Genomic DNA, 25,635 nt, shown 5'->3' with positions numbered 1-25,635 from the left:
AGTAAAAAGGGAGTGGCTTGGTTATCTCCCTCCGGCGGCTGGAGGGGTCTGGGGGAGAGGGGCTGGGGGGGGGGGTTCTTGTGAGATGGGAGCTGGAAGGTGGAGGGTCAGACAGCCTGTGACTGCGTGGGAGAACGTGTGAGATGGGAGAGGCGAGACCTCCCATCATTGTCATGTTGTGACTGACTGGTACTTGTTTAATGGGCTGGCTGGAAACTCCCAGTTTGTGGCGGTTATAAACTCAACAGAGGACATCCTTCTTAAGAACACTGCTGGATTTGTTTAACCTGGGGAAGGAGACAAACGATCCTGAACAGTCAAAATGACCCTGCTGTAACCTTTCATTTGAAAGACAGTCTGACACATTAACGCAGAGCAAAACAGCTGTGATAGCTCTTAAAGCAGGGAGGGTTTATTAGTAAACAAATAGACTATTGTTAAATGTCCAAAACTTGAATCAAGCTATCAAAAATGATTTTGTTAAATATCTCTGAGTGGCTGCACCAGATTCCAAGCTTTAAATTTGGTGTTGCTGTACGTACAGTCTCAGAGACAGAAGAAGTTCATTGTTAGTAACTATCTCCTGGCATAGCCGACCTCACACCTGATATACCGTCCATATATGGGTTGCCCTGATGGGATCCAGAAAAAGAGAAGTGCCCTCGCACTTGTCCCCAGAGGGCCAGCTGCCCGCAGGGGGAATACTTTGTACTTTGAGACTGACCTCTCGCTAGACTATGCTATTGATAACCTGGTAGCACGCCCTCTGCCCTCCTGTGTGAGTCTTGGCTCAGGGGGACTTAGATGAGCTGTCACAGGTGCTTAAACAGCGTTCAGGACCTCCTTGGATGTTAGAAGAGAGACAACACGGTTTGTGATTAGGATTTTATTTAATACAGTTTATTCATTTTGATCCCATTCTGAGATGATATGTGAAGGAACCATGAAATGGTCATGCCCCCTGTATGCTAAGTTTCTGATGCCACCATGTGGTATGTTAAGGTATTACATGGATGGACATTACTTGACATACTGTGACAACAATGTGGCGGTATTATTGTTTAGATTTATTAAATCGCCTTTTTTTTAAAAACATTAATAACAATTGCATAGAGACTATACCTTGTATCAACTACAAGTGTGTCATAAATATTTTGTAAATGACCATTTATTTGCATGAAACAATTAATTTACCAGCTATTTTCAGTACATTTACATTTAGTCATTTAGCAGACGCTCTTATCCAGAGCGACTTACAGTAAGTACAGGGACATTCTCCCCAAGGCAAGTAGGGTGAAGTGCCTTGCCCAAGGACACAACATCATTTTGCATGTTTTAATTTTGACACATATATATATATATATATATATATGACAAACTTGTTCAAGCCTTTTCTCCATACAAGATCTTAAAATACACAGCATTAACATAAACTACCTAAAACTAAAATGCCACAAACATTATGAAGTATAAACTTACAGTGCTACAATGTGTTTAGTGCCACATACTTTCCCGCACAGCCATTTTTTATGAATAGAGTGCAAGGGAGGATATTCTGTAGTGAACTGCGAGAACAGCCAAGGGACTGAGGAGCTGTGAAAACTGCTGTTTGTGATCATTTGAGAAAACTGAGAAAATCTGACACAAATTCAGAGAATATTCTGTTCTATCATCCGTCATTAGCAGGTCAACTTGAGAGAAAATCCCTTCAAATATGACCTGGTAGGAGCCATGTTTATTAGTGTCTAACGCTCTGGTTGTTAATTATAATCAGAAGACTAGAAACTTTGAAATCTCTGTAGAAATATACCACTCTCACTCTCTCAACAGAACAAGCTTGTTCCATGTGAACGAAAATAGTCCTTACAGTACGTTTTGGTGAACAAATTCAACACAAATACAAAACATAAGTCTGTGTTTTTTCCTGCTTGATGGCTTAATAACTTGAAAGCTGTGGTACTTCAACGAACAGGTCTCAAAACAAAGCAGAGAGCAGAACCGTCAGTTTTATTATCTAAAGCTTCCCTTCGTCACCGCTAACTCGTATGCCTCGTCCTGGCTGGGCACTTCTCTGTTCTGTTTGCTCTAGTAGGAACAGAGCTTTTGTGTGATCCACGCTCCCATGGAAGAGTCTCCAGCATTGCTTATCAAGTGCCGTCCACAGGCCTTCCCAACCAGGAAGATCACCTCTGCGATGTTGAGCAGAATGCAGATCCCTGACACCGCCAGCATGAACACGGTGAACACTGTCTTCTCTGTGGGCCGAGACACGAAACAGTCCACGATGTTGGGGCACGGGTATGAGTCGCACTTCACCAGCCGGATCATCTTGTAGCCTGGGTAGATCATGTAGAAGATGTACATGAAGGCCGACTCGAAGACGATCCTGAAGAACAGGCTGATGATGTACGTCCACCACAGAGCCCCGGTGATCTTCATCTTCTGGGTCTTGATCTGCTCCAGCTCCTTGGGACTGGCCCGGCCAGACAGCTTGTAGAGCTTCTTGTCGATGTGGCGGCGGTGGGCCACGTGCATGGCCACCAGCAGGGCTGGGGTGGACACCAGGATGAGCTGGAGGGCCCACAGGCGGATGTGGGAGATGGGGAAGAAGTGGTCGTAGCAGACGCTGTTGCAGCCAGGTTGCTGGGTGTTGCAGGTGAAGCCCGACTTCTCGTCGCCCCACACGCTCTCAGCCGCCACCACCAGGACCAGGATACGGAAGATAAACAGCACAGAGAGCCAGATGCGACCGATTCCAGTGGAGTGTCTGTTTACACCGCTGACGACAGCATAAAAGGACGCCCAGTTCATTTTCGGTTCCGGGTCTGAAAAAAAAAAACGGAAAGTTAGTTAGGAATAACCTTACCCTTTTTGACCATTTTGACTTTTTTCAGCTTTTCCTTAAGTCCATTGGGAGTTAACCTACAAACAAAAAAAACACTTTTATCACAGAAAACCTCATAATCCACTTTCCAGCTTCAACAGACAGTTCCACCCTACCATGGTTCAGTGATCAGGGCAATAAAACAAGAAGCCTTTAAAGACCAGGTGACATGAGACTCTCCAGACACAAAGATGGAAAAGAAAGAAGAATAGAAATAGCTTTCAAAATGTTCCTTTCTTAATCGTCCTGTTGTTTCTGCTCGACAGGGAGCATCGGTAGTTACCAGGCTCAGCTGGAGGGGTTAGAGGCATATGCGGCTCCCAGGGTTCAGCACAGCGACGACCCGCCGGTGAAGAGAGGACATTGGATGTGTGTCCAGAGGAAGAGAGCCTCTCTATCCAGCTCCAGGCTGGCGGGCCTCTTAAGAGGGCATGGCTACGCGTCACATGACCTGCTGTCCCCAAATCCACCAGCACGGCTGGGTGGAGTCTTTGACCTCTGTGCCGAGGTGATAGTGCCACCAAACTGGCCGGTAAACCAATCACTTACTTTTGTGTTTGAATAATGTTATAAATCGCATATAGATATTAAGTCTTAGTGCTGTTCTGGCTACAGTTTGCATGTGTCAGTATTGTCTATGGATCACAGAGCAGACTGATGCAGGATAATAATAATAATAAATTGTATTTATATTGCACTCTATATTTAAGCGATCTCCGAGTGCTACAGAGCATATAGTAATACAAATTAAAAAGAATCAAAGTTTAATCATTAAAATAAAAAAAATAAAAAGATCAAGGTCAATAAATAATTAAAAGCAAAACCTATAAAACACATTTAGTGAAAAGCTTTTAAAAATATGTTTTTAGTTTTTTTTTTAGAATGGCCATACTTTGCAACCAGTATTGGTTAATACCTAAACAACTAAAACATTTCATAATATAACAAATACTGGAGTGGAAGCAATGTAGAATTCAACTGCCAAACCTATGGTGTGTACATATCAAGTTTAAATATGTCAAACTTTATATGGAGTAGTCAATCGTCGCATTTTCTATGTAATCCATTAGCAAAAATTATTATGTAGGGTTCATTTTATATAAGCAGAAAGGTAACAGTACAAATTATTCCCTAATTCATACAAATGAAGAGTAAATAATCTAAGGAGGAACAGATATAAATGTCCCTTTCTTTACTGTTGCTTAATAAACTAAACCATTCCTTACTGAAACATGAAAAAAGATCTATTTACCTTTAGATGAAATAGTGCACGAACACGCCCATCAACTATTGAATTAGTTTTGCAATTTTTTCCCCCCCATTGGTGAGTCTGTGAACAAGACCACCATGAGTTTGCATTGCTAATGATTCCTCACACTAGCCACTGCCCTGCACAGTAGAAGTCATATGCCCTTGTGTGAATAATTTACATACAATAGATGCTTTTACCAGCCCCAACAAGCCCCTTTAGAATTCAGATCAAACGCCTCAATTTCCGCCTACCCTGACAGGGAAAGAATCTGTGTGGACAGCAAGTCTGGCCCTCATTCTCCATTGTGCTGTGTACTGGCAGGGAAGTGGAGGCCGATTTTGACGCAGTACAGAGTAAAAAAATACAACACAAACACAAAGAAAGTCTTACCAGAGGCTGAGGATGTGGATCTTAAAGATAACAGACGGCAGCTTAGATGACTGCCTGAACTTTTAAGAATGACGTCTGTGGTTGTCTGTCTACTTCTATAGCTAGCAAAATATAAAATATACTTAAAACATTCCATTGGGCTTTTCTGTAATTGTAGTTGTATATACTGTGTGAAATGGAGACAACTGTCATAAACCCTTGTCTTAACCATTACGCTTGTTTATTCAGGAAGCAAATAGGGGGAAATGGGGGGGTGGCATGTCATTACAAAGCAGCAACAAAAATGTACAGTTTTGGGCCATGCAGTTCACTGGCGGTTTAAAGTATACCAACCCCAAATCTGAATCTGAGAAAGTGCTTTTTAAAACAGCAACTGTGAGGTTATGGGAAACGTGTTTCTTTAATACATGTTGAAAAGTCAAGTACATTAAAAAAAAAATGTGTTTACCTAGAATTAAGTTAGTATGATGAAATGCATCGTACTAACATATATGAATCACTACTCGGTAACCCAAAGAACATCTACACCATTAGGAACGCACGTTTTGAAATTGAAATTTGGGTCTGTTTTACAAATGGGATATCATGTAGCTGTCATCATATTCCAAACCAGCTCACCTTTTAAGTCATCCTTTTGATGAAATGAATACCAAAGTAATTTTCTATTGCTTACTATACTGTCAACTCCATTCCACAGTCAACATAGTAGGTCTTGAATTTTGACTTTCAGAAACAATGACAGAATTAAATTACAGATGCACTTCATATTAGACCCAGCTAGACCAATGACTCATGGTCTTTGTTAAATCTTGCTTCCAATGCAGGTGAGATCATACCAACGGACACAAATAAATAAAGATGTACCACTGATACTACCACACTGGAAGGAATCCAGGGTTTGCAGACTCAGAACCAAAAGACAGATGGTGATAAACCTGTCCTCATCTTGTGTTGTGGAAACTTCCCCTTTAAGGCCATCCTTTCACACACAGCTGTTGTGTCACCGTTTCTTTAATATTGTGGTAACAGAGATGTGTGGGCCGGGCATGTTCCTGTGGCTGCATCTGGGAGGAGCCCGGCTCGTCAGCCCATGTTCTTGCGGTTCCCGTAGCCTCTGCGATGCGTGTCCTTCCAGTTGTCCCAGTCCTTGGCCTTCTGCAGAGCCTCTTCATCGTCATTCTCCACCAGCATCTCCTTCTCTTCTCTGGCCCGCTCATCGGCATCGAAGTCGGCTACAAACAAAACAGAAACGACGGAACATTTTAACGAGATGTAAATAAACATTTACATTACATTTAGTCATTTAGCAGACGCTCTTATCCAGAGCGACTTACAGTAAGTACAGGGACATTCTCCCCGAGGCAAGTAGGGTGAAGTGCCTTGCCCAAGGACACAACGTCATTTGGCACGGCCGGGAATCGAACCAACAACCTTCTGATTAATAGCCCGACTCCCTAACCGCTCAGCCATCTGACCCCATCTGAAGATAAACACTATCTTTCGAAGGGCATTGAGTGGATTAGTGCCCACTACAGTAGGTTGGAGAACAGCTGAACGTCTTACCAGCGCTCCGGGGGATGCCTTGGTCAGGAAGAGCCCCCTTCTTTCTGTGCTGCTCGTACCAGTCATCCACCGTCATGGTGGGGAGGCTGGGGTAGCCCGCTCCAAACACTCTGCACGCCAAGCAGAGACAAGGGACAGGACACAGGGTTAATTAATGCTGCATGTCAATTCATGTTAGTTGATTAATAGTACATTTAGGGGGAAACTTCAGTGGCCAACACATCGTCAGGGTACTTTGTTGACAAGTACCGTGCTTGTGCAGCATCTTTGGTGAGGATGAAAGGCTTCATGGGTGGCCTGTGTTTGGTTTGTGAGGGCTCTGTTGAAGTCTACACAAGAGATCATGCGTTAGGTTCTCAACGATATACCTGCTTGTTAATTTAACATTCCGTAAACATCCGGTGTAAATATCGAACTAGGCCTACCTGTTTCAGAAAATCCATCCTTTTCAGAATCTCCATTTCCTGGTCAATACTCTCGATTTCCTCCAGGGATATGGAAATCCATTTCCTGACATTGAGAAGGTAGAAGTCTCTTACAATCTCATCATCTGCCGTTCCACTGTCGACAGCTGCCTTGATCTCCGATAGCTTTGCTTCCGTGTCCTTCTTCTGCTTGTATCTAAACAATTCCAAAAGTTGGAAGGTTACTCAAGGTCCAGTTCTAACATCAGTTATAAACTGTACTGAAATTATTTAAATTCATTCAAATACATATATAAAAATGGGTGAGTAAAGAAGCACTCCATAGTTCACATAAGTGACATGAGAGTCCATATCGAACAACAAACACTGTCTGTGTCACGGTAAAACATAAAGGCCGGACTAGCTAAATGTAAACAGTTATTTTTGTGACCTTTCGATCTTTGCTTGTCTCTGAGTTGCCATTGCAACTAGGTCTGGCGGTTTGGGGGAGGTGGCGGGCCCCTGTTCTGATTCTTCCGAAGTGCCTGGCGAGTCTTCGCTTGTCTTGGGTAGTTCAAATTTTGAGAGGTCATACTCCTTACACCTTCTCAAGAAGTCTAAGAAGTACACCCTGGCAATCTGAACTTGCTCCAGTCGTTTGGCCAAGTTCACTTGCTTCATAGTAAGCGCTCCCAGAAACGCAGGTAACAGCAAGTACTTCAAATCGGCAGTTGCCATCTCCTCCAACTCTTCATTGCGACTGAAACATACATCCAAATGATTAGTACAAGGAACAATGGAGAGAAGCTAAGTGGTCCTTTAGCAATGGCTGCTAGCTGTCCAAAACGCAGTAACGTTAGCTAAAGCTAGCTAGCAAATTAGCCTGCAAAGGCAAGCTACCATCATGAACATGCTAAAGTTTGGTGAACTGTCGTGAGCTAATTTTCTAGCCTATTGCGACGCATTAGCTTGTCTAAAAATAGTAATATCTAACTAGTTATGTTTTGGAAATATGTTGATGTGTGACACTACGTTTAAAATCGACAGCTGTAACACAACCAATATTGTTAGCAATATAGTACTATCACAAGCTAACGACGTTTGACAACAGGGCTAGCGTTGCGTACCATAGCAAGGCTAGCTAGCTTTAGCTAGTACACTACCTGAACAAATCGAGCTGGGCAACCATTCGCGACGCCTCTTCAAGTTGCGTTATTCCGCGCTTTATTTTAACTTGTATGTGGGTCGCTGCAATGGGTTCATTGGTACAATCGACTTCCTCAAATAATTTCCACCCGTGATCTAATAATTCTGATAATTTAAGGGGTTCATCTGACACACCAGTGATTTTGGCGGCTGCCATCTTTACAGCAATGTTTTCCTTGATGATGACCTATCGGCTTCCGTAAACATTCGTCCTTGTCCAAACGCGAAACAGAAAAAATCTGCTGTGCCCTGGAGAGACATAAAACTGATGCCAGAGACGGCAAAGGTACACACATCCTTCACTCAAGTAGAAGTACAGTAACTCATGTTTAAAAAGACTTAATGACTAAAAGTTGAAGGACTGACAACACTTTTTCACTCAAGTTAAAGTAAAAAAAAAAAAAAGCATCTTATTTTTTTTCAGTACTAATACCATTTTTTTTTTTATGTTTAAGTGATATACATGTGAATCATCTTATCATGTGACCTCCTGAAGTTTTTCTCCCAATGCAGGATTCAGGTTATCAGATTGATGACTGCGCAGTTCGAATACAATTCAAAAGGAAAACAGAGGGTTTTTATTTTGGAACCAAGAATTTCGTCACCTGTCTCCTTTTTTAATTAGTCTCAAGATAGATTTGCAAACACGTCCAAGACGAATTGTTTAGAACAGTTGTTCAACCAAAATAAGTGTACGGTTCATGGGCTTGTAGGCATCAATCATACCCTTAAACCCCCACACACGCCTATTCCTGTGCCCTGAAGCTGAACATATTAAATACACTGTGTTGGTGATGTAGCTTCTGGTCATTTAGAATTAGCACTTATGCAGCAGTGCCTTCTGCTTAAGTGGGATTGCCGGCATTCCGAGCATAGTCTCACCAAGTCCTGAGTCAACAGGAGGGCTCTTTACAGCTGGATGTCATCTCTGTGGTCATCTCGGGCTCTGCAGCGTGGAGTCTCAGACACATTGAGAAAACATTGAGTTTGAGGGTCCTTAATTAAGCAGCATAAGATGGTGTGTCTCCAAAATGGGTTCATGGAAATGTCATGTTAGAAAAGAACATATTTGACTCATTTTAGCTGTACGTTTCATAATACGTGATTTACATTTTATTGTTAAAATATACCTACAGTTTTATATAAATTGTGTTGTGTATAGGATATTTATCTGTTAAATTGTGTCAGCTTCCTGTCCCCAGCCTTAATAAATATTTAAATAACTTTCCAAAATATTTGGAAAATATTGGCCATTTTAATAGCAACTATTTTCATGCAAAAGAAATGTATAAAACTCAGAAGTTTTTTTCTATCTTTTTAATATAATAAATATACCCTTATATAGCCCTTGGTGTCCAGAAAATTAAAATGCATTAAACTTGTTTTTTGCAGGCCAATATTCATGAAGTGAGATGTTCCATTCAGATAAAGAATCGTCTGTGTAAGGGAATTCAGATAGTTAAATGTAACTTTCTTACGGTTTTTTGATTCATTTACCAACGGAACCCGTTAACACACAAGGCAGGTTTTCTTTTGAAAAGTCTTTTTTTCCATGAGCCATGTCTATTGTATTCTTCTCCAGTTATCCACTGTGGAATTATTCACCAATCAAACATTTAATACTCCCAATCACGTTTACCCATCAGATATCAGTCGTCTTTCCTGTGACCTCACATCCTGTTCACGGTCCTTGGAGCAGCATGACTGTCCTTACAGTGTCTCTAGCGTTCTCCAACACTTCATTTCCCAGAGTCTGAGGGAGTCTGGGGTCCTCTTGGTTGGCGAGCTTATCGAGATGTGATGAAAATAGTGCTTCGTGTCAGCAGCTCAAATGTCTTTGAAAAGTTCACTTACATACATATCTCTCCACCGTATGTTCACATTTCTTGCATGTGACGTAGCAGCACCAGTGGTATTTGCACTGACACCTTTCCACAATCCTCTCTGAGTAGGCATTGTAGCCACGGCCACAGCACATCAGATTGCAACTCCCACTGTCATTGGTTGTCTTGTTGCACTGTCTGTAAACAACAATAAAAACATGTTGAAGATCAAGCACATGTCAGGTAATCAACACTTAAAGGCAAAATGCATTATTCTGTTTCAGGTGAGGTGTTTAGGTAGACTATAAACTACCTGTCCTGTGTGCCGAGAGATCCATGCTTGTCGTTGTGTGTGCAGTAATCTGGAGAACTGATCAGGTAGACCAGCTCGCTCTCTCTCACTGGTCTCACGTCCAGCTCTCTGGGCACCAGCAGCTTCCTCGGCCCCACATAGCGATGCATCACTTTAGTGGCAGCCAGGTACTTGGATTTAAGCTCTGTGGCGATGTAGCCGATATCACGGAGGCCTTTCCAACATGTTTTGACGGAACATGAGCCAGACACCCCATGGCACTTGCATTTGGTATCCTGGGATTCAATCAGTGCCTAGAAGTAGAGTACAAAACATATTTTGTAGATTACAAGAACAGTACAGATAAGCATCCCAATCCAATTGTTTTTGTAATGCAAGGACAGTTTGGGATGGGTTTAATGAGTTTGGACGCCTGTGGTCTGATATTGGAAGCCATGCATGAAAGACTGAATGAGAACATGTGGGTTTGTACAAAGAAAATAGCCTTACCTGTCTGCCAACAGCGTTGTTGTGTAAATGCATCAGCCTGAACGCCTGTGAGCCGGATCTGCTGTTTCTCATCGGTGCATCCGAGAAAGCGGAACCCATTTGAAGACCGTACCGTAGATTATCGCCACATCCTCCCCATCTGAAGTCGGGCCCTGCCTGTTCCGCAGGTGCCGGGGCGCACGAGCAACTCGGAAGCTCTCCAGATGAGCAGGCTGTGGAGATAGAGTGACTAACTACGGCTGCGGCGAGCGAGAACACAAACGCAGATTCTCTGGTACCTGCAAATATACAGAGCGAATAAACATACTGAGAGAAACTTACGTAAAAGACTAACACTGAAGCCATGATACTTTAGGGTCATTATTCAACATTGAAATAAATATTTACCTTTAGCTAAATCTGGCGTAAAACGAGGTGCATTTTCAATGGATGAGCAATTCCATCGCATGTCACTTAAGGTGTTCTGACAGGTCGTTTTGGTCAACTTTGCCGCGTGGACAATACTGTGCATGAGCTCGAGGTTCCTCCGGCATAGTTGCAGCTGATCGGGGGCCAGTCCGTCTAACAGCTTGCAATGATGAGTTTGATTCCAACCAACAGAGCTACCATTAACAGTAAGGCCCCTGCAAAAACAAATCTTCCATTAGGTCACCAGACGGCCACTAGACTACCAACGGTTACTCCATGTAAATAATATCAAACATTTATAGGATTTTAAAGTGGTATTGTAGTTGTAAAAATACATTTAACGACAACATTGCGTCTGTATACTTACAGCCAGATTATGCCACCACAGCAGTGTGTGTTCATCATAAAGGTCAATAGAAATAAATCCACGTGGTATTTCATTTCGAAATTTAAATAAATCTCGTTAACTCTTCAAGAGTCGTTATAGTTCCAATCTGAAATAGTTTCTTCTGGTACTCCAAACGTTAAAATCCGATTCACGTACTACCCCTTGTCCTGCCAAGTGGTAGGTCATCTGTGTGACCGCCCCAACACAGTCTTCTTATGTGACTTTACCTTAACCACGCCCCTTTCAATTGGCTACTCGACTATGGACCCAAAGGGGCCTACTTTTAGTCATTTCAACCGTTTCAACTACTTAAATGCAGTGATCTAATTTTTAGGTCACCAACTTCTGATCGACTAACATAGTATGTTCCAATATGAGTGTTGTATTGCGAGAAGCATAATGCTGTCATGTAAGCTACTGTATTTCCAATGTTTTCACCATTCTCCCTTTTTAATAGGCTTACTCCGTCCCATTCAGCAGTGTGCGTCATTAATCATCACAGATGAGACGTCTCCAATGTGCGAGACACAGTGATGCACTATCGAAACCACGGATCCTTAATCTTTGAAGATTTCCTTTGAGGATTTGCAACACTCAGAAAATTCAAGCAATACAGACTACTGAATAACCAACACTTTAACAATTGAGCTCTAAATACTAACTTAGTCCTACTCAAAGCAAGGAAGCATCTATGTGTATTTATTTAAGATAAGATAAGACCCTTATTGATTTAGGATTATTAAAACCTACCAAACGATTATCCCACTACGAGATAAAAGCTCTGCTTTTAACCTGTTCAATAAATGTTTTGGTAAAAGCTCTGCTTTTAACCTGTTCAATAAATGTTTTGGTTTTGACCAACAAATGTAGTTTTCCTCAGAATAATCATTGTCCACTATTTCAACACTCCTTCCTTACACTGTGTGTTGTGTGTGTTGTGTGTGTTGTGTGTTGTGTGTTGTATGTGCTGGCATCATTTGTGTCCTGATGAATCCTTCTGGGTCACCTCATAATGCCGTAAAATCTTAATCTACAAAGAAAACAGGGAGCCAGAAACAGGCCTTTCAGTCGCATGGCCAAAAGGGAGTAGAAATGGTTAATTATCTCCAGGCGGTTGGAGCAGAAGATTAGCGATTGAAAGAGAAGCTTCCAGGGGACATCAGTATGCCTTAGTGAGAGGATTATTCAAACTTGTGTTTATCCAACCCTTATTATATTCCCACCATGAGAGAGGCTAGTCTTTCCCTCAGAAGTCGTCTTAAGACAAGGTTTTGGAGGAACATCTTATTAGTGTCTTTATTTCCAACAATAGTAACTCGGTAGGTGGTAATGTTAAACCGTGATTTAGAACTGATAGAGTGATCTTCTCACAGCATTAAACCCTCACTAAGGTGACTATTACAGATCTCAGTCCACAGGAGCACATTGGGTGAGCCAGTCTCTTCCGTAGGTCAGACGACATATCTTGGTGTTGACAATATATATTACAGCATACTGTTCCATGAGCAACGTAGCTGGCTGTCAACAGTGAGTTATTCTGAAAAGAAAGGAACTTCCCTAACCCCCGTCACTCCACCTTGCTCCGCCCCCTTCCCCCCAGAACATGGCTGTCTGTTGTGGAAGACACTTTACCCCAAGCAAATCCTTCCTTTTGTTGGGATCTCTGCTTGAAGATTCTGGTGTTAAGAGCCTCGAGAGGTGAGGAAACATTCATGTAAATGAAAGGTCAGGGTGTGAGCTTGCATGCAAAGCTTCGCCTTTCCTGTTTTGCCTTTCAGTTCTATGAGAATGCTTATTAGTGGAATCTACACTGAAGGTATTCCCCTCAAAGGAATGGAAGTACACATGTGACATTGCAAATAATGTGTATTGAATGTTGGAGATGCAGACGTTAGAGGTCTGTGCTGTAAGGGTATTCTTACAGCACAGACCTCTAAGGGAATCTCTAAGGTCACCTAGCCAACTGTGAAGAAGGTAAGAAAATGGTAACAAATGCTTTCACAACTGAAAGGGAAAAATTTATCTCTTAAGAAAACAGAATAATGCTATTCATGTTGCCATAACAACAGTTTTTAATTTTATTTACCAGAGCTGAGCCTAAAATGTGTTCATTATGGCACTAAATATAAAAGGAATCTTTTAGTTTGCTTTTCCCTCAGAGATCAATAATGTACTAACTTTATTAAATATGTCATCGATAAGTATTGTAGCTCATATAGGCTAGACTGATTTCTTATAGGTTTAGTTTATTTACTATAGTTTGAGATAGGCTGCTGGGGATTATCAAGAGGAGCAGAGCAGCACCGAATACTTCCAATTTACCTGTGCTTGTTACAAATGGGAAGAAACTTGAAACGTACTACTCTGAAAAGAAGCCTACTACTACTATCCTATACTTTACTCCACTTTTGCTTTGCTGGCCTGAGTGGTTGTTGTCCGACCACTAGGGGTCACTGTCTATCAACACAACAGACAGCAGACGCCTCGCATCTGGAGTCTCACTGCTTCTTTGAATCAGAGCCAACAGACAGCACAGCTCCAAATCTGAATAAAACAGCATGATCATCAGGCTGGATTAATGAGCAGGTTTTTTTTTCTCATCTTAAAGTAAATGGGAAAGCAGTTAATTTTTTTTTCCGGGGATTCATGTTTGGTCACCATCTTGAGTAGTAGAAAGTAGTATCTACAATAAACTTCAAAATGTGTCCCATAGCATAGATGTGCTAGTGTTAAAACAGTTTAATATTATAAATCAATTAAATTTACAAAAACTGAAATTCTATTTTATATACATATGTACAATCACAACAGAGTATACAAATGTACATTATATTCAACAAAGTCAGGGAAAATATACCCTATTTACCTACAAACAATCAGAATAATGAGTTACACAATATATTCCTACTCATCATCTGAACAGGTTAGATTCTGAGAAACGACCATTTTGGGTTGTGTTCAAATTCATTATTCATTTTCATCATTTTCATCTTGTCTCATCTTTAGTAAGCTACTCTAAGAACTTAACTTCATGAGGCAGACGTCCCATAATAATTCTACATGAACAACGGGACACATCAACCACATCAGTAAAACACATGGCAACAATTCAAGGTATTATGGCAAGGACTCGGATCTTACAGAATCTAAACAGCCAGATTTTTGATTCTCATTGATGGACTGCTAACTTGCTTTTGACTGAGAGGCAAGGGGCGGGTGAGGGGGCTTGAATATGGCCAGCAAAAGAAAATGTTTCGAATGTTATAATTCTAATGTTGATTCCTTTCTTAACTTTGTTTCACGGAATGAAATAATTCAAAACAACTGGACTAGATTCTGATACTGTAATACCCACATACGTTCTAGAGGGCTGATTGCATAGAGATGGACCTGTAACACTTACAGTATATGCACAGTGCAGAGGATATTCATAAAGAACCATAAACTGTAGCCTACTTGGAAGCATAATATGTGCCCATAAATGCTATTTTAAAGACTATTGTGTCCTTTCACATAGAAACATGATCATGAGACAGAGTATGGTAAGAAACATTCTGACTGTGTGATATTTACAAAAGCTTCAAGCTGCCTATGTATGCAAAAAAAAAACTGTTTTGAGAAACGCGTTGAAAAAATAGAAACACATTCTACCTTTCAGGAAAAAAGACATGGCTGGTTTGGCTCAAACAGAATGACAAGTAAATTAGTCACTTTCAAACAATCCAAAGAACTACAGCAAGAAAAATACTAAATTCAGAGAGAAACTGGGTGGCAAAAGTAACACAGAAATTGCATCGTTTGTGTTATTGAGAGCAGACAAAGAAATATTATCATGGAATTCAGGAGATTCAGTCTTGGCAAGCAACTTCATTTCAATTATCAAACACTAAAACATTCATACTGACCTTACAAGAAAGATTGAGAGAGAGAAAGAAAAATCCATAATTTGCTTCAATCAGTGCACATTTTATCTGTGAATCTCTTGTGCTTGAACATAATGTGTGTTATTTTAATCACAGAAAAGCACAATCTTTATTGTATTTTCCTCAATAAATTCAAAAGCTAATAATTATGTGTGCATGTTTTCATAATGGCATACGTGAACCAATCACATTCAGGACCACAAATACAGTTTTGTGTGAAAATACAAGCATTCTACACTCACAGACACAAAAAAAAGAAGAACTTGGAATGGAAACATGACATGAGGTTTTTATCAACCTTGCTTTCCATCTCCTCGCTCATCTAAAAGTCGAGACAAACAGACAAATTTTATTAAAAACATCAAGAGCAAGGACGCCTCTCATCGTGGATGTATAAGGTACGTTTGCAGTCCACCATCACCACAGACAGACTCCAACTGTACGAAGCGTTTCCCCCCCAGAGAGAACAAAGTAATGGTTTACTCCAGGGTGGGTGTGGCCTGGAGGCGTGTGTGACTTCCTGCTCACGAGTGATTGGCTGGAGGGGCCTCCCCTAGGCGGATGCTTCCCAGGAAGGTGGTGTGATTGGTCATGCTGATGGAGGTGTCCTCGTACACCATACGGATGGAGATCTTCTGGCGCGCGCGCAGTAGACACACCCCCGCCGTGTAGCAGGTGTTGAACTTGCGTTGTCCCGTCTCGATGCTTCTTGTGCAGCGCAGGAACGGAGTCTTGTCCACCATCACCTCGTAGCTCGCGATGTCAGTGAAGTTAAGGTAGTAAACCTGACGAAAAAGGTGGGTTTAGAAAACGAGCTGTGAAAAAAATCGAGCATGCAGGGCAGATCCATGAGTGTTGCTATACAGATCCATCATTTTTACTCATGCTTCTGGTGATCTGGTAAAAATCTACTTACAAAAATGTAAATGGAATGCTGTACATTCCCTTCACTCATTCAGACATTTGCCTCTGCAGTTAAGAGATCTGCCATAAGTAAACCCTGTTTCCACATTTATATATTTCAACAGCTTGAAACGAATACTATGACTAAACAGTTAGAGTCCTGTTGAGATGTTTAGGTCATATATATAACAGTGAAAATCTAAAGTTCTGCGCACAAAAATGTATAAGTAAGGTATTCATTAAATCCGTACTCTACAGTATTCTACAAATCGGAGCCACTACCTCAACAATACTCCTCTGACCCTGCTGGTAGTGGGAAAAGGCACGGACCTCTAAGACTGCAGAGTAAAGGCCTGAGAGGCTTGCAGGCTACAGGAAGAGTTAGGCCCAAGGACGTACTCACTTCTACCTGACTATAGATGAAGTAGGTTCCATCAACCAGAACCTCCAGCTCTCCTGAACGGGAGTGCATCTTGAACACCTTGTGGTGAATGGAGATCATTTTCCAGTTTCTTAACACGCCTTCTGAAAGATCTCAGCGTGAGAAAAGGGCAGCCACTCAAAATCCGTAATTACCACAAAACAACACGTGGTTAAACAACATCAAGCACTGACAAAAACATCTTTAAATGCCAAATACACCCCCCCCCCCCCCCAAGATATACATGATTGCATCATATCACTCTACAGCAGTCTATTAGAGCGTTTGTTTCATTGATCACTCTTCTACTGAAGTTCCATAATGTGGGCAGCCTGTCAGGGCTTCATGTCCGGTAGAGAAGAGACGCTTACCTTCCTTGACCTGTATGGTCGTCTCCTGGCCTTGAAGATGAACCACGGCCGGCTGGAACACAATCACACCGAATTTACAGTCTTCCACAGAGAAATGCAACTTTAACGTGGTGTCGTAAACTTTGATATGTATTCAGGATGTGTTGTGTTTTGTTTCATGAAACCACCGTCAGCAGACGAGAACAAGGCGATGTCAAAACGCTCATACCTGACTGTCTCTCAGTCTGACCTTGTCCACGCCTCCTGCGCAAGTCAGAAAACAAATCATGTTAGTTCGACAACCTCACGCAGCGCAGTATATGAAAACACAACATCCTACATTGTGACACAATCCAACTAACATCAGTTTAAGAAACACAAAAAGATTAAACACCAAAGTACATCCACATCCTTTGAAAGGTTTTTCTAGGTCGTTCAGCCAAAGATAAGAAAACTTTAGGGGCACCTGCAGGTCCTTGAGGGCCAGGGGGGCCCTGTGGCCCTGGGGGGCCGGCCGGGCCGGGGGGTCCTGGGGGACCGGAGGGGCCCATGGCGTTGCTCCCAGGGATGCCGGGGATCCCAGGGATGCCAGGGGGGCCTTGGGGCCCTGGGGGCCCCGGGGGCCCTGGGGCACCAGGAGGGCCCTTCTTACCTGGAGACGATAATCATGGAAACCAGCCTTTAAGACACACCAACATCAGCCAAAAGCAAACAGATGAATCTTGAATCGGGCGAATGCCCACTTAACCTGGTAGGGGTAAGCCTTCATGATCTCACAAGCTTGTGTTTTGCTTTACTTTAAACATTCAGTGTCAGAGATTTTGTGTACGTGTAGATGAATGTGACAGATTAACGTGCAGCAATATGAGATGGGGTTGGTCCAGAACATTGACAACAGTTGCTAGGAGACATGTAATTGTTTTTGTTTCTGACGATCAGATTGATTGGCGGTCAAGCCCATGATCCAATCGTCCCTGATCAAATTTGGCCAACGCCTATTCACTCTCCTTCAATCGCAGAGGGCGTGTCCACAGTCACGATGAGAACTGTACCTTTTTTCTTTTCTTTCCGTCTTCCGTTTGACTCTGAGAAAGAGAAAACACAATCAGATAAACGGTGTTGGTGACACACTCATATTCTGCTGTATTGTTCAGCTGAGCTGTTTTACAGTTAGATCCACACGTTCCATCTGCCATTGCACCAGATTCCAGTTGGCATCTCCCACACTGACCCGTTGAAAGCACTGTTCCTTTCAAGACCCTGGAAGCTCAGGGAAATGACTAACACACAAATCATCTGACAGAAGGTGTGGTTTCCAATCAGACACATGGGAGAAACACAAGTATAGGTGGGTAGGCGGGTAAGGTGGCCAATACGCAGGTTAGAACACAGAGATACCTGCCTCTCCCACCACAGAGCGGATCAGAATGTCTGAATCTTTACAACATCCAGGCTGGCTTCTCCTTGTCTCTAATTGCTAATGTTAAGATAAGCCATGAGTCATACAATAAGGATTCAGAGGGGGAGCATGTGGAGCCAACGATCGGATTTAGCTTCAGGGTCCCTGCCCTGAAACAAAGAAAGCTTTCGCCTCGAAATTAAACTAAATTGAACAGTGCGCTTCAAGAGCAGACTGTCCATGAAATAAGATGGCTCAGTTGGTGATGACATCTCTCTGTTTCTTGTAGATGGATCTAGATTGTTCTCCCAGATAAAGTTTCTCCCTGGACACATTAGTGGATGCACTTACATTGTTTTTTCTTAATGAGTGAAATACAATCTGGAACATGTTAGTGAAAGATGTGAAATGCCAAGTCCTGAGTGATTATAGACACAGAGTCTGTGTCTGTATCATGGGTAGGCAGGAGGTGGTCTGGGAGTAATTAGCATTTAAAGACTCAGGAATTTTACAGATTTGAGGAAAATCTCTCTAAAGGTGGTTTGCATTCTTTACAGGCTGTATGTTTCAGTAGCTTTTTCTAGGCTTAAAAGCAGCCAGGAAGACAGTTATTTGAAAAGGTATTTGGTAATGGAATCATACCGACATGCCACGAGCAGTATTTCAACAGCAAGCAAGACAATAAATTATGACACCCTTCTGTCTCTCTCTCCCCAAATGTTTGAAGCACCCCACATTCCAAAAATAGCAGGAATGTTTCTGAGGCGAACTAGAAAATCCCGATAGCTGGGGCTGCGAAGTCTGCAAGCTGAAACACTTAGTGATTAATTAATACTGAGAGATGGTGTAGCACCGTGCGCACGTCTGTGCTCTGTGGTCTGTAGCCGAGTGGTTTCTTCACATAAAGAGAGTTGCGAGTTCCGGAAAACAACTTCCTTTACCACAGCTCTCTCCGCTGCCAGGTAATGCACGAATCTGGCTGAACGATACGTCATTAACGCTGGGATTCAAACACAACAAGACATCTGTGTTACTGGACCCAAATAGCAGATGGACGTTGAAAGGAAAATTGCCTTTAATGAGAGAACAGCTAGCATAGTTTCTTGTCGTGACGTTGGATCAGTGGCTGTAACAGTCACTGCTGGAAAAATAATATCCTCGTTGACTCATTGAGCAATATGTGTTTGTTAACTGCTTGTGTGTGGAAGTGTGGTGGACGTCAGGTGGCTGAGCGGTGAGGGAGTCGGGCTGGTAATCTGAAGGTTGCCAGTTCGATTCCCGGCCGTGTCAAATGACGTTGTGTCCTTGGGCAAGGCACTTCACCCTACTTGCCTCGGGGGAATGTCCCTGTACTTACTGTAAGTCACTCTGGATAAGAGCGTCTACTAAATGTTACATGTTAAGTGTGTGAGGAGCCAAGGATACCTTTTAATGAAAGACCTGTGACATCTTCTAGCTACTCCCTCATCTGCTCCTGTTGGGGCTGGCTGAAAAGTTGTTTTTTCAATGGATGTAATAATGTAATTTTTCTTTATTAAAGTTGTTTCTCAATGTTGTTTTGCATGTCATCTCACGCAATAATTCATTTTTTCTCTCTCTCAAAAACACAACATCAAAAGCAAATATAACAATCAGCCAAAAGCTTTAGCTTAAAAATTGTATATTTTCCAGATGACTTTCATTCCAAATGAATTCAACCATTTCTCTGATGTAAAACAGTAAACATTGCTTGGCTAGCTAAGCTGCAGCTCAGTGAACAACCCTACAGTTGGGAACACACACGCATCCACAGGAAACACTCTTCCTATTTGTTGATTCGTTTTCACTTGGTTTGAATTTCATGGTCTGTTCCTGAAGGTCTAACACTTCAGAGATGAAAACAGCCGTGTAAACCAAATGGACTCTGTCCACCTCGAGTCCGCTCTCTGGCCTGCCTTCCCTGGGACCTGCCTCGTGGCAGGATGCATTGAGAGCTGAGGGGAGTTTAACTCATTAAACAATCTACTTATCTGTTGAATCAATGATCATTCTTTATTTGTTTTCATTGGCTGAAGTCTGATGAAATGTGTTTTTACTGGAAACACGACTACAGCAGCGCACAACTGTAGAAAGATAAATAACTAGAACCTCCAGCGAAGCCATGACTCGGCGGATTGTTGTTTGAGAAAAACAGATATTTTCTTGTTTTTTCGGAAACTTGCGTTCACATAATACACATCCATACTTAAGTGAGAAAGCTTGTTGTTAGCTGACAGTATGATGAGGATGTCCTCTCTAAGACATTGTGCAGTCAGGAGGAATGATCACCCCTGTGGTTTCTCTGGCTATAAAATCTGCTGTAATTGGACAGTATTGGACAGCTATGGGGAAGGCCTCTCTGGTCTGAATTTGGCTGAATAAACACTTGTCTGTGATTGTTATGACGAAAAGGCACCTTGAACAAATCTAGCCTGACAGGAAATTTAAATAGATATAACAAACACTTTAAACACAATTTCCACTTCATGACAGCAATTCTGCTTTCTCTCATTGTCACACTGAGATATCACCTAACGTGGTCAAAGTGTTCAACTGGACAAGCTCTTCTACAGTTCAGACAGTATAGACGCTGACTGTAGTAATAGTGCAGATAGTAGTGTTTTATGTTCTGCATCTCAATCTCATAAAAAATCCTTCAGTCCACAATACTCTAAATCATTGGACAAACATCTTAAGAATGGGATGTCTATATTTCGACATAAGGCTTCTGAAGTGTCTTCAGAAAATGAAAGAGAACATTTCATTAAACCAAGCCAGAAAGAAAGAGCCCCACACTGGGACAGATGGGTGGTGCGTTCATACAAGCTTCCCTGCAGAAACAAGAGCTCAGAATCAGCTGTTCCTCTGCAGGTGTCCCCCAGTGCTCCAGATAGTCAGCACAGCCTCCAGGCATTCATGATCTGAACCAGGGTCATAAATACTGGTCAATGTGTTATGGTGCGAGCAATTCAACAACAAAGGGAGAGATTCTTCTGCATGTGACACGGCACTAATGGACGCACACTTGCAAGGATCGGTTTCTTGGAAGAATACCCATAATGCATCTGTAAACAGATTGTGACAAAAAGTGGTAAAACGCTTTAATGAATGGAACAAATTAGCATCAAAGAAGGGCAACATTGAAAACACATTTTCACAACACATACTACAAAAACACATCTGCTACGAAATGGCTTGTGAAGGCAAACTGCATATTTATGAAGGCAAAGTGCATCTGACATGAAAGAGAAATTATTATTTTGGCAATGGCTTCAGTACCAGCCCCCTTTGGTCTGATAACACAGAGGGTTCTTTTAAGTCTTCTCCCAGGGTCGGCTGATCGACTTCCATCATGAACACATCCGGGAACCGAACACTGGGGCCGGGAACCGAACACTGGGGCCGGGAAGCGAACACTGGGGCCGGGAAGCGAACACTGGGGCCGGGAAGCGAACACTGGAGCCGGGAAGCGAACACTGGAGCCGGGAAGCGAACACTGGGGCCGGGAAGCGAACACTGGAGCCGGGAAGCGAACACTGGAGCCGGGAAGCGAACACTGGGGCCGGGAAGCGAACACTGGGGCCGGGAAGCGAACACTGGGGCCGGGAAGCGAACACTGGGGCCGGGAAGCGAACACTGGGGCCGGGAAGCGAACACTGGGGCCGGGAAGCGAACACTGGAGCCGGGAAGCGAACACTGGAGCCGATCTAACCCTCGCGGGTTAGCTGGTGACTCTTGGAAGATACAGATGGTAGGTATACCATTCGGAATCGATACAGCATCGTGGCACTGGGCTAACTGCCGCTGTTGTTAAGGCATGATACGAACATGACTGATGGCTTTGCATGGCTTGTCACATCTCAGATATCGCACTACCAGCGTTTTATAATGCTCACATGCGATAATATCATTATTGATAATAGAGTTGACTGATTTCAGCGTTAGTAGAGGGGGAATCAAAGGCGCACTTGTGTAAGGAGACACACTTTCACAGAGAACATATCTTCTTAGTGTCTATCCAGATGTGAAAGTGAAGCATTATTTCATATACACTTTGCAAATTCAGTGAACAATCCTAAACACAGTGAGTCTTTGGTGAGAACTGAAAAAGAAATACAGGTTTTGATCTCCTCCAGCAAGCCCAAAACAGGGTTGTACCCGTAATCTCATTCTTTAAGAATATAATCTTCAGACATATTTCAGTTTCACATTTCCTCTAATTCATACTACCACATGGCAACATGCCTTTCCCTACCAAAAAAAATCAAATTAAAAGGCACAAAGTAAACCTTGGCATGGCACAAAAATCTCTACGACTGCCAAAAAACCCTCACCAGTTGTCCAAAAGGAATGGGATATTCTTTTGTGAAACTTCATCCTGTACCAGGCCCTAACACTGCTGTTTCAAGCTTAAGGTTTGTGATTCATGGCAGTGTGTTCCAATACAGCATTTCTTCCTTTTAATCCATATACAAAGGTACACAGACCTGACAGGAACCAGGTGGGGAACACTGTCCACATGCATTCCATACCTTTTAAAAATGGGTTATTATTGTTTTGGCAGATCAATCTTAATCAACCTTGTTACCTTGAATTAAACATAAATCATATTTCACAATCCACCAGTACAGATATTCTAAGCATGTCCTCTAACATCTGTCTAGGTTAATCAACTGGATTGACTTTTAGATCGGGGCTGCTGTTTTTTAGAAAAGCATGTAAAAGAAATAAAATGGATATTAAGTTAAAATTCAATTGAATTGTGAAACGAAATGGCTGTTATTCAAGGCATTGAGTCAGCCAATGGTCATGTCTGGGAATTAAGTCTGCTATCCCATGCTCCACACCAGGGGAGAAACAGCATTATCTAATACTTTGTGATGGTGCTCGCAGCCCTGTCAAGGTCCTTGTCAAGAAACAATTTCTGTTTAAGTGGCCGGCCTTGGGGATCATAACACAAGCATAGGAGCGAAGGCAAAAGGGAGGTTAGCCAACTGGCTGATCTGTCATCTTCTTCTCTAATTAGATTTAAAAAGATCTGCGTTAGCCAGCAACTTCAGTGCTGCAAATTGGAAACGTTTCTCGGTAGGAAACTTGATTGCCCGTGGTTCAGTACACACACGTATTCAAATTCATAAGTATATTTATAGTTTTTTCGAGCCTGCCTTAGTTGTTGAAACATTGACAAAACATCCCTGTATTTCACCTTGCTGTAAATATTCTTTAGGCGATATATGCTTTCCAAGTGAGAGTCACATACTGCAGGTGTAAGCTGAGCAAAAGGGGAGCTATGCTGAAGTAAAATCATGACAGAAGACTAGTGCCAAAACAGCGCGAGATTTATGTGATATAACGGCCTTTGATTTAGTAATCCTGCTGACCATACCTTCAGATCCACGAGAGGTGTACCTGAGTGAGTTTAGAGACACGCCCTCTAAAACTGTACCTGAGTGAGTTTAGAGACACGCCCTCTAAAACTGTACCTGAGTGAGTTTAGAGACACGCCCTCTAAAACTGTACCTGAGTGAGTTTAGAGACACGCCCTCTAAAACTGTACCTGAGTGAGTTTAGAGACACGCCCTCTAAAACTGTACCTGAGTGAGTTTAGAGACACGCCCTCTAAAACTGTACCTGAGTGAGTTTAGAGACACGCCCTCTAAAACTGTACCTGAGTGAGTTTAGAGACACGCCCTCTAAAACTGTACCTGAGTGAGTTTAGAGACACGCCCTCTAAAACTGTACCTGAGTGAGTTTAGAGACACGCCCTCTAAAACTGTACCTGAGTGAGTTTAGAGACACGCCCTCTAAAACGGACCTCTCCACTTGGCATTGTGGGATGGCTTCAAGAGGAGTACAGAACTCAACAGGAAGCAGAGAAAGCCTCTGTTTGTCACGGTCCTGATCCAGGGTCTCTGCTCACGCCAGGGTCGCACGAGTACACCGGGGCACCAGCTCTTTCAACCCCCCTCTATTTCAAACCACATGTTTACACCATAGCATGCCGAGGAAACATAATTAACGTTCCTTTTCCATTCAGGCCTCGATTGCAGATTCACTTCTCCATTGAGAAGGAGGACTGAAGACAGATGGGTTTTTCGAGGTTTCAACATGTCTTTTAATGTGAGTTCACTGACGCATGCAAGTGAAGATGAGGAGAGGAACTACATGACAGGTGAACATTAAACCCTTCCTCTGAGAGCCACAGACACCTGTCAGGGCTTGTCTCAAGGTGCTTGTCTCTCTAGCTGCTTCTCATAACTGTGACCCCAGCCTTTGACGAACAGGTGAAAGTCACCACCATTTTGAACACGGAGGAGAGAACCCTACCTTTAATAGAGGTCTCCATCTATTTGGGGAGGGAACACAGAAGGGGTTCTGGTTTCCTCGCTCCCCCTATGTTGTCTCTTCAACCAACCATCAAAACGGATCCGATGTCGCTGAAAGTTGTATACACACAAGCTTCTCATTTGTGGAAGTGGACTGAACAGTGATCCCACACAAGCTGGTGGTGTGTTGTTTTTCCAGCTATAACTAGATGGTTTATCGTTCTTGTATACATACTGTCTAGTTTCATGAATTGTATAAATACCGTCCGTGACCAGAACAATGCTGGCTATTACAAGTTTTTAACAATTCTTTTGTTTTTATTGTTGTTGGCTCTCCCTGTCTTTCTACCTTCTTTTTCCTTTCAGTACATCTTTCTCTCTTTCTCTATCCCTCCCCCTCCTCTTTCTGTCTCTCTTTCTATATCTCCCCCCTCTTTATCGCTCTCTTTATCGCCACCCCCACCTCTCTCTTTCTCTATCTCCCCCCTCTCTCTTTTTCTCATTCTCCCTCCAGTCTCCCCCCTCTCAAAATCATTTTCTATAGCTGTCTGTGGAGGAGCCATTTCTCCAGGATCTTGGGAATGTGAGCATCTCCAGGCCAGACAGCCATCCCAGCCGAATCCCTGGCAGGCTCTGGGCCCCTGGCTCCTGGCAGGCCCTGGCAGGCTCTGGGCCCAGGTTCCACGCTCCAGGCCCCCTGCCAACACATCTCTGGCTTGGTTTGTCCTCTGGGAGCTTCCAGAAGCAGTACCACTCTCTGAGTACTTAGGGCTTGTGGATACCTTGCACCTTTACGACTTGATCCTATTCTCTAAACATGCTTTGACACATTGTTACTAAATCTATCGATCTATATTTCACGGAGGATTTTCAGCGTTGGTCGGGACAGTAACCATCTGCTCCCGTATGGAGACTGCCATGGAAAGAATCAGACCTGCATGTTTATGTGTAAATCAATCCTCCAGGAAGCAAAGACCTTCAAAACTTGGAGGTAATCAGAGAAACAATACATTGTACAACTGACAGGAACATTCCCCCGTGTTGTTAAAGAACCTGTGGTATGTGCACTCCCTTCAACTGATACCTAAGCAGAGGCCCACAGTGTAATGAAAGAGAGAGAGACGGAGAGAGAGTTAAGGAGAGAGAGTGAGAGAAAGAGAGAGGGAGGGAGAGAG

General features: G+C 42.7%; 4 protein-coding genes across 8 annotated transcripts in view; all 4 read right to left on the bottom strand.

The window, feature by feature from the left end:
- Positions 1 to 854: 854 nt before the first annotated feature.
- gjb1a (gap junction protein beta 1a) lies at positions 855 to 4,610 on the bottom strand. Of its 2 annotated transcripts, XM_062486341.1 has the most exons (3): positions 4,527 to 4,610; positions 4,137 to 4,214; positions 855 to 2,825 (listed from the first exon to the last, which is right to left on the bottom strand). In XM_062486341.1, the coding sequence occupies exon 3, from the start codon at positions 2,809 to 2,811 to the stop codon at positions 2,086 to 2,088; it is 726 nt and encodes a 241-aa protein (XP_062342325.1). In that variant the 5' UTR covers positions 2,812 to 2,825; positions 4,137 to 4,214; positions 4,527 to 4,610; the 3' UTR covers positions 855 to 2,085. The 2 variants fall into 2 exon arrangements, with proteins under 2 accessions (XP_062342325.1, XP_062342324.1); XM_062486340.1 differs by lacking the exons at positions 4,137 to 4,214; positions 4,527 to 4,610 and adding an exon at positions 3,168 to 3,311.
- An 82-nt stretch (positions 4,611 to 4,692) lies between these two features.
- On the bottom strand, positions 4,693 to 7,890 carry igbp1 (immunoglobulin (CD79A) binding protein 1). Its single transcript, XM_062486336.1, has 6 exons — positions 7,657 to 7,890; positions 6,945 to 7,253; positions 6,515 to 6,710; positions 6,339 to 6,418; positions 6,090 to 6,199; positions 4,693 to 5,758 (listed from the first exon to the last, which is right to left on the bottom strand). The coding sequence occupies exons 1-6, from the start codon at positions 7,854 to 7,856 to the stop codon at positions 5,610 to 5,612; spliced, it is 1,044 nt and encodes a 347-aa protein (XP_062342320.1). The 5' UTR covers positions 7,857 to 7,890; the 3' UTR covers positions 4,693 to 5,609.
- Positions 7,891 to 8,902: 1,012 nt separating this feature from the next.
- Positions 8,903 to 11,295, bottom strand: wnt11f2 (wnt 11, family member 2). The gene is made up of 5 exons (XM_062486335.1): positions 11,100 to 11,295; positions 10,712 to 10,947; positions 10,325 to 10,602; positions 9,836 to 10,128; positions 8,903 to 9,720 (listed from the first exon to the last, which is right to left on the bottom strand). Exons 1-5 carry the CDS (start codon positions 11,171 to 11,173, stop codon positions 9,546 to 9,548), a joined length of 1,056 nt encoding a protein of 351 aa, XP_062342319.1. The 5' UTR covers positions 11,174 to 11,295; the 3' UTR covers positions 8,903 to 9,545.
- A 2,530-nt stretch (positions 11,296 to 13,825) lies between these two features.
- Positions 13,826 to 25,635, bottom strand: part of eda (ectodysplasin A) — a 33,000-nt gene continuing 21,190 nt past the window's right edge. The window contains exons 3-8 of one of the 4 annotated variants that reach the window (XM_062486330.1): positions 17,770 to 17,802; positions 17,184 to 17,369; positions 16,947 to 16,981; positions 16,739 to 16,790; positions 16,350 to 16,480; positions 13,826 to 15,828 (exon numbers count right to left, since the gene is read on the bottom strand). In XM_062486330.1, coding sequence (XP_062342314.1) covers positions 15,568 to 15,828; positions 16,350 to 16,480; positions 16,739 to 16,790; positions 16,947 to 16,981; positions 17,184 to 17,369; positions 17,770 to 17,802 — 698 coding nt within the window. In that variant the 3' untranslated portion in view covers positions 13,826 to 15,567. The remainder of the gene's footprint in view (positions 15,829 to 16,349; positions 16,481 to 16,738; positions 16,791 to 16,946; positions 16,982 to 17,183; positions 17,370 to 17,769; positions 17,803 to 25,635) is intronic. The other 3 variants (XM_062486331.1, XM_062486332.1, XM_062486333.1) reach the window with 3 other exon arrangements.

This window comes from Osmerus eperlanus, chromosome 19, assembly GCF_963692335.1.
Source record: "Osmerus eperlanus chromosome 19, fOsmEpe2.1, whole genome shotgun sequence".
Lineage (NCBI taxonomy): Eukaryota > Metazoa > Chordata > Actinopteri > Osmeriformes > Osmeridae > Osmerus > Osmerus eperlanus.
Note: the sequence above shows the minus strand (reverse complement) of the source record. Positions and strands in the feature narration are given on the sequence as shown.

Excerpts from the sequence above, each read along its gene's own strand:
- wnt11f2 (XM_062486335.1), bottom strand. The coding sequence starts at position 11,173 with ATGAAATACCACGTGGATTTATTTCTATTGACCTTTATGATGAACACA. Across the intron at positions 10,603-10,711 it reads TACGCCAGATTTAGCTAAAG|GTACCAGAGAATCTGCGTTT; the intron begins GTAAATATTTAT and ends GTATATTTGCAG. Across the intron at positions 9,721-9,835 it reads TCTCTCGGCACACAGGACAG|ACAGTGCAACAAGACAACCA; the intron begins GTAGTTTATAGT and ends TGTTGTTTACAG.
- igbp1 (XM_062486336.1), bottom strand. The coding sequence starts at position 7,856 with ATGGCAGCCGCCAAAATCACTGGTGTGTCAGATGAACCCCTTAAATTA. Across the intron at positions 6,200-6,338 it reads AAAGATGCTGCACAAGCACG|AGTGTTTGGAGCGGGCTACC; the intron begins GTACTTGTCAAC and ends CTTGGCGTGCAG. Across the intron at positions 5,759-6,089 it reads AGGCATCCCCCGGAGCGCTG|CCGACTTCGATGCCGATGAG; the intron begins GTAAGACGTTCA and ends TTTTGTTTGTAG.
- gjb1a (XM_062486340.1), bottom strand. The coding sequence starts at position 3,195 with ATGCCTCTAACCCCTCCAGCTGAGCCTG. Across the intron at positions 2,826-3,167 it reads AACCCCTCCAGCTGAGCCTG|ACCCGGAACCGAAAATGAAC; the intron begins GTAACTACCGAT and ends TTTTTTTTTCAG.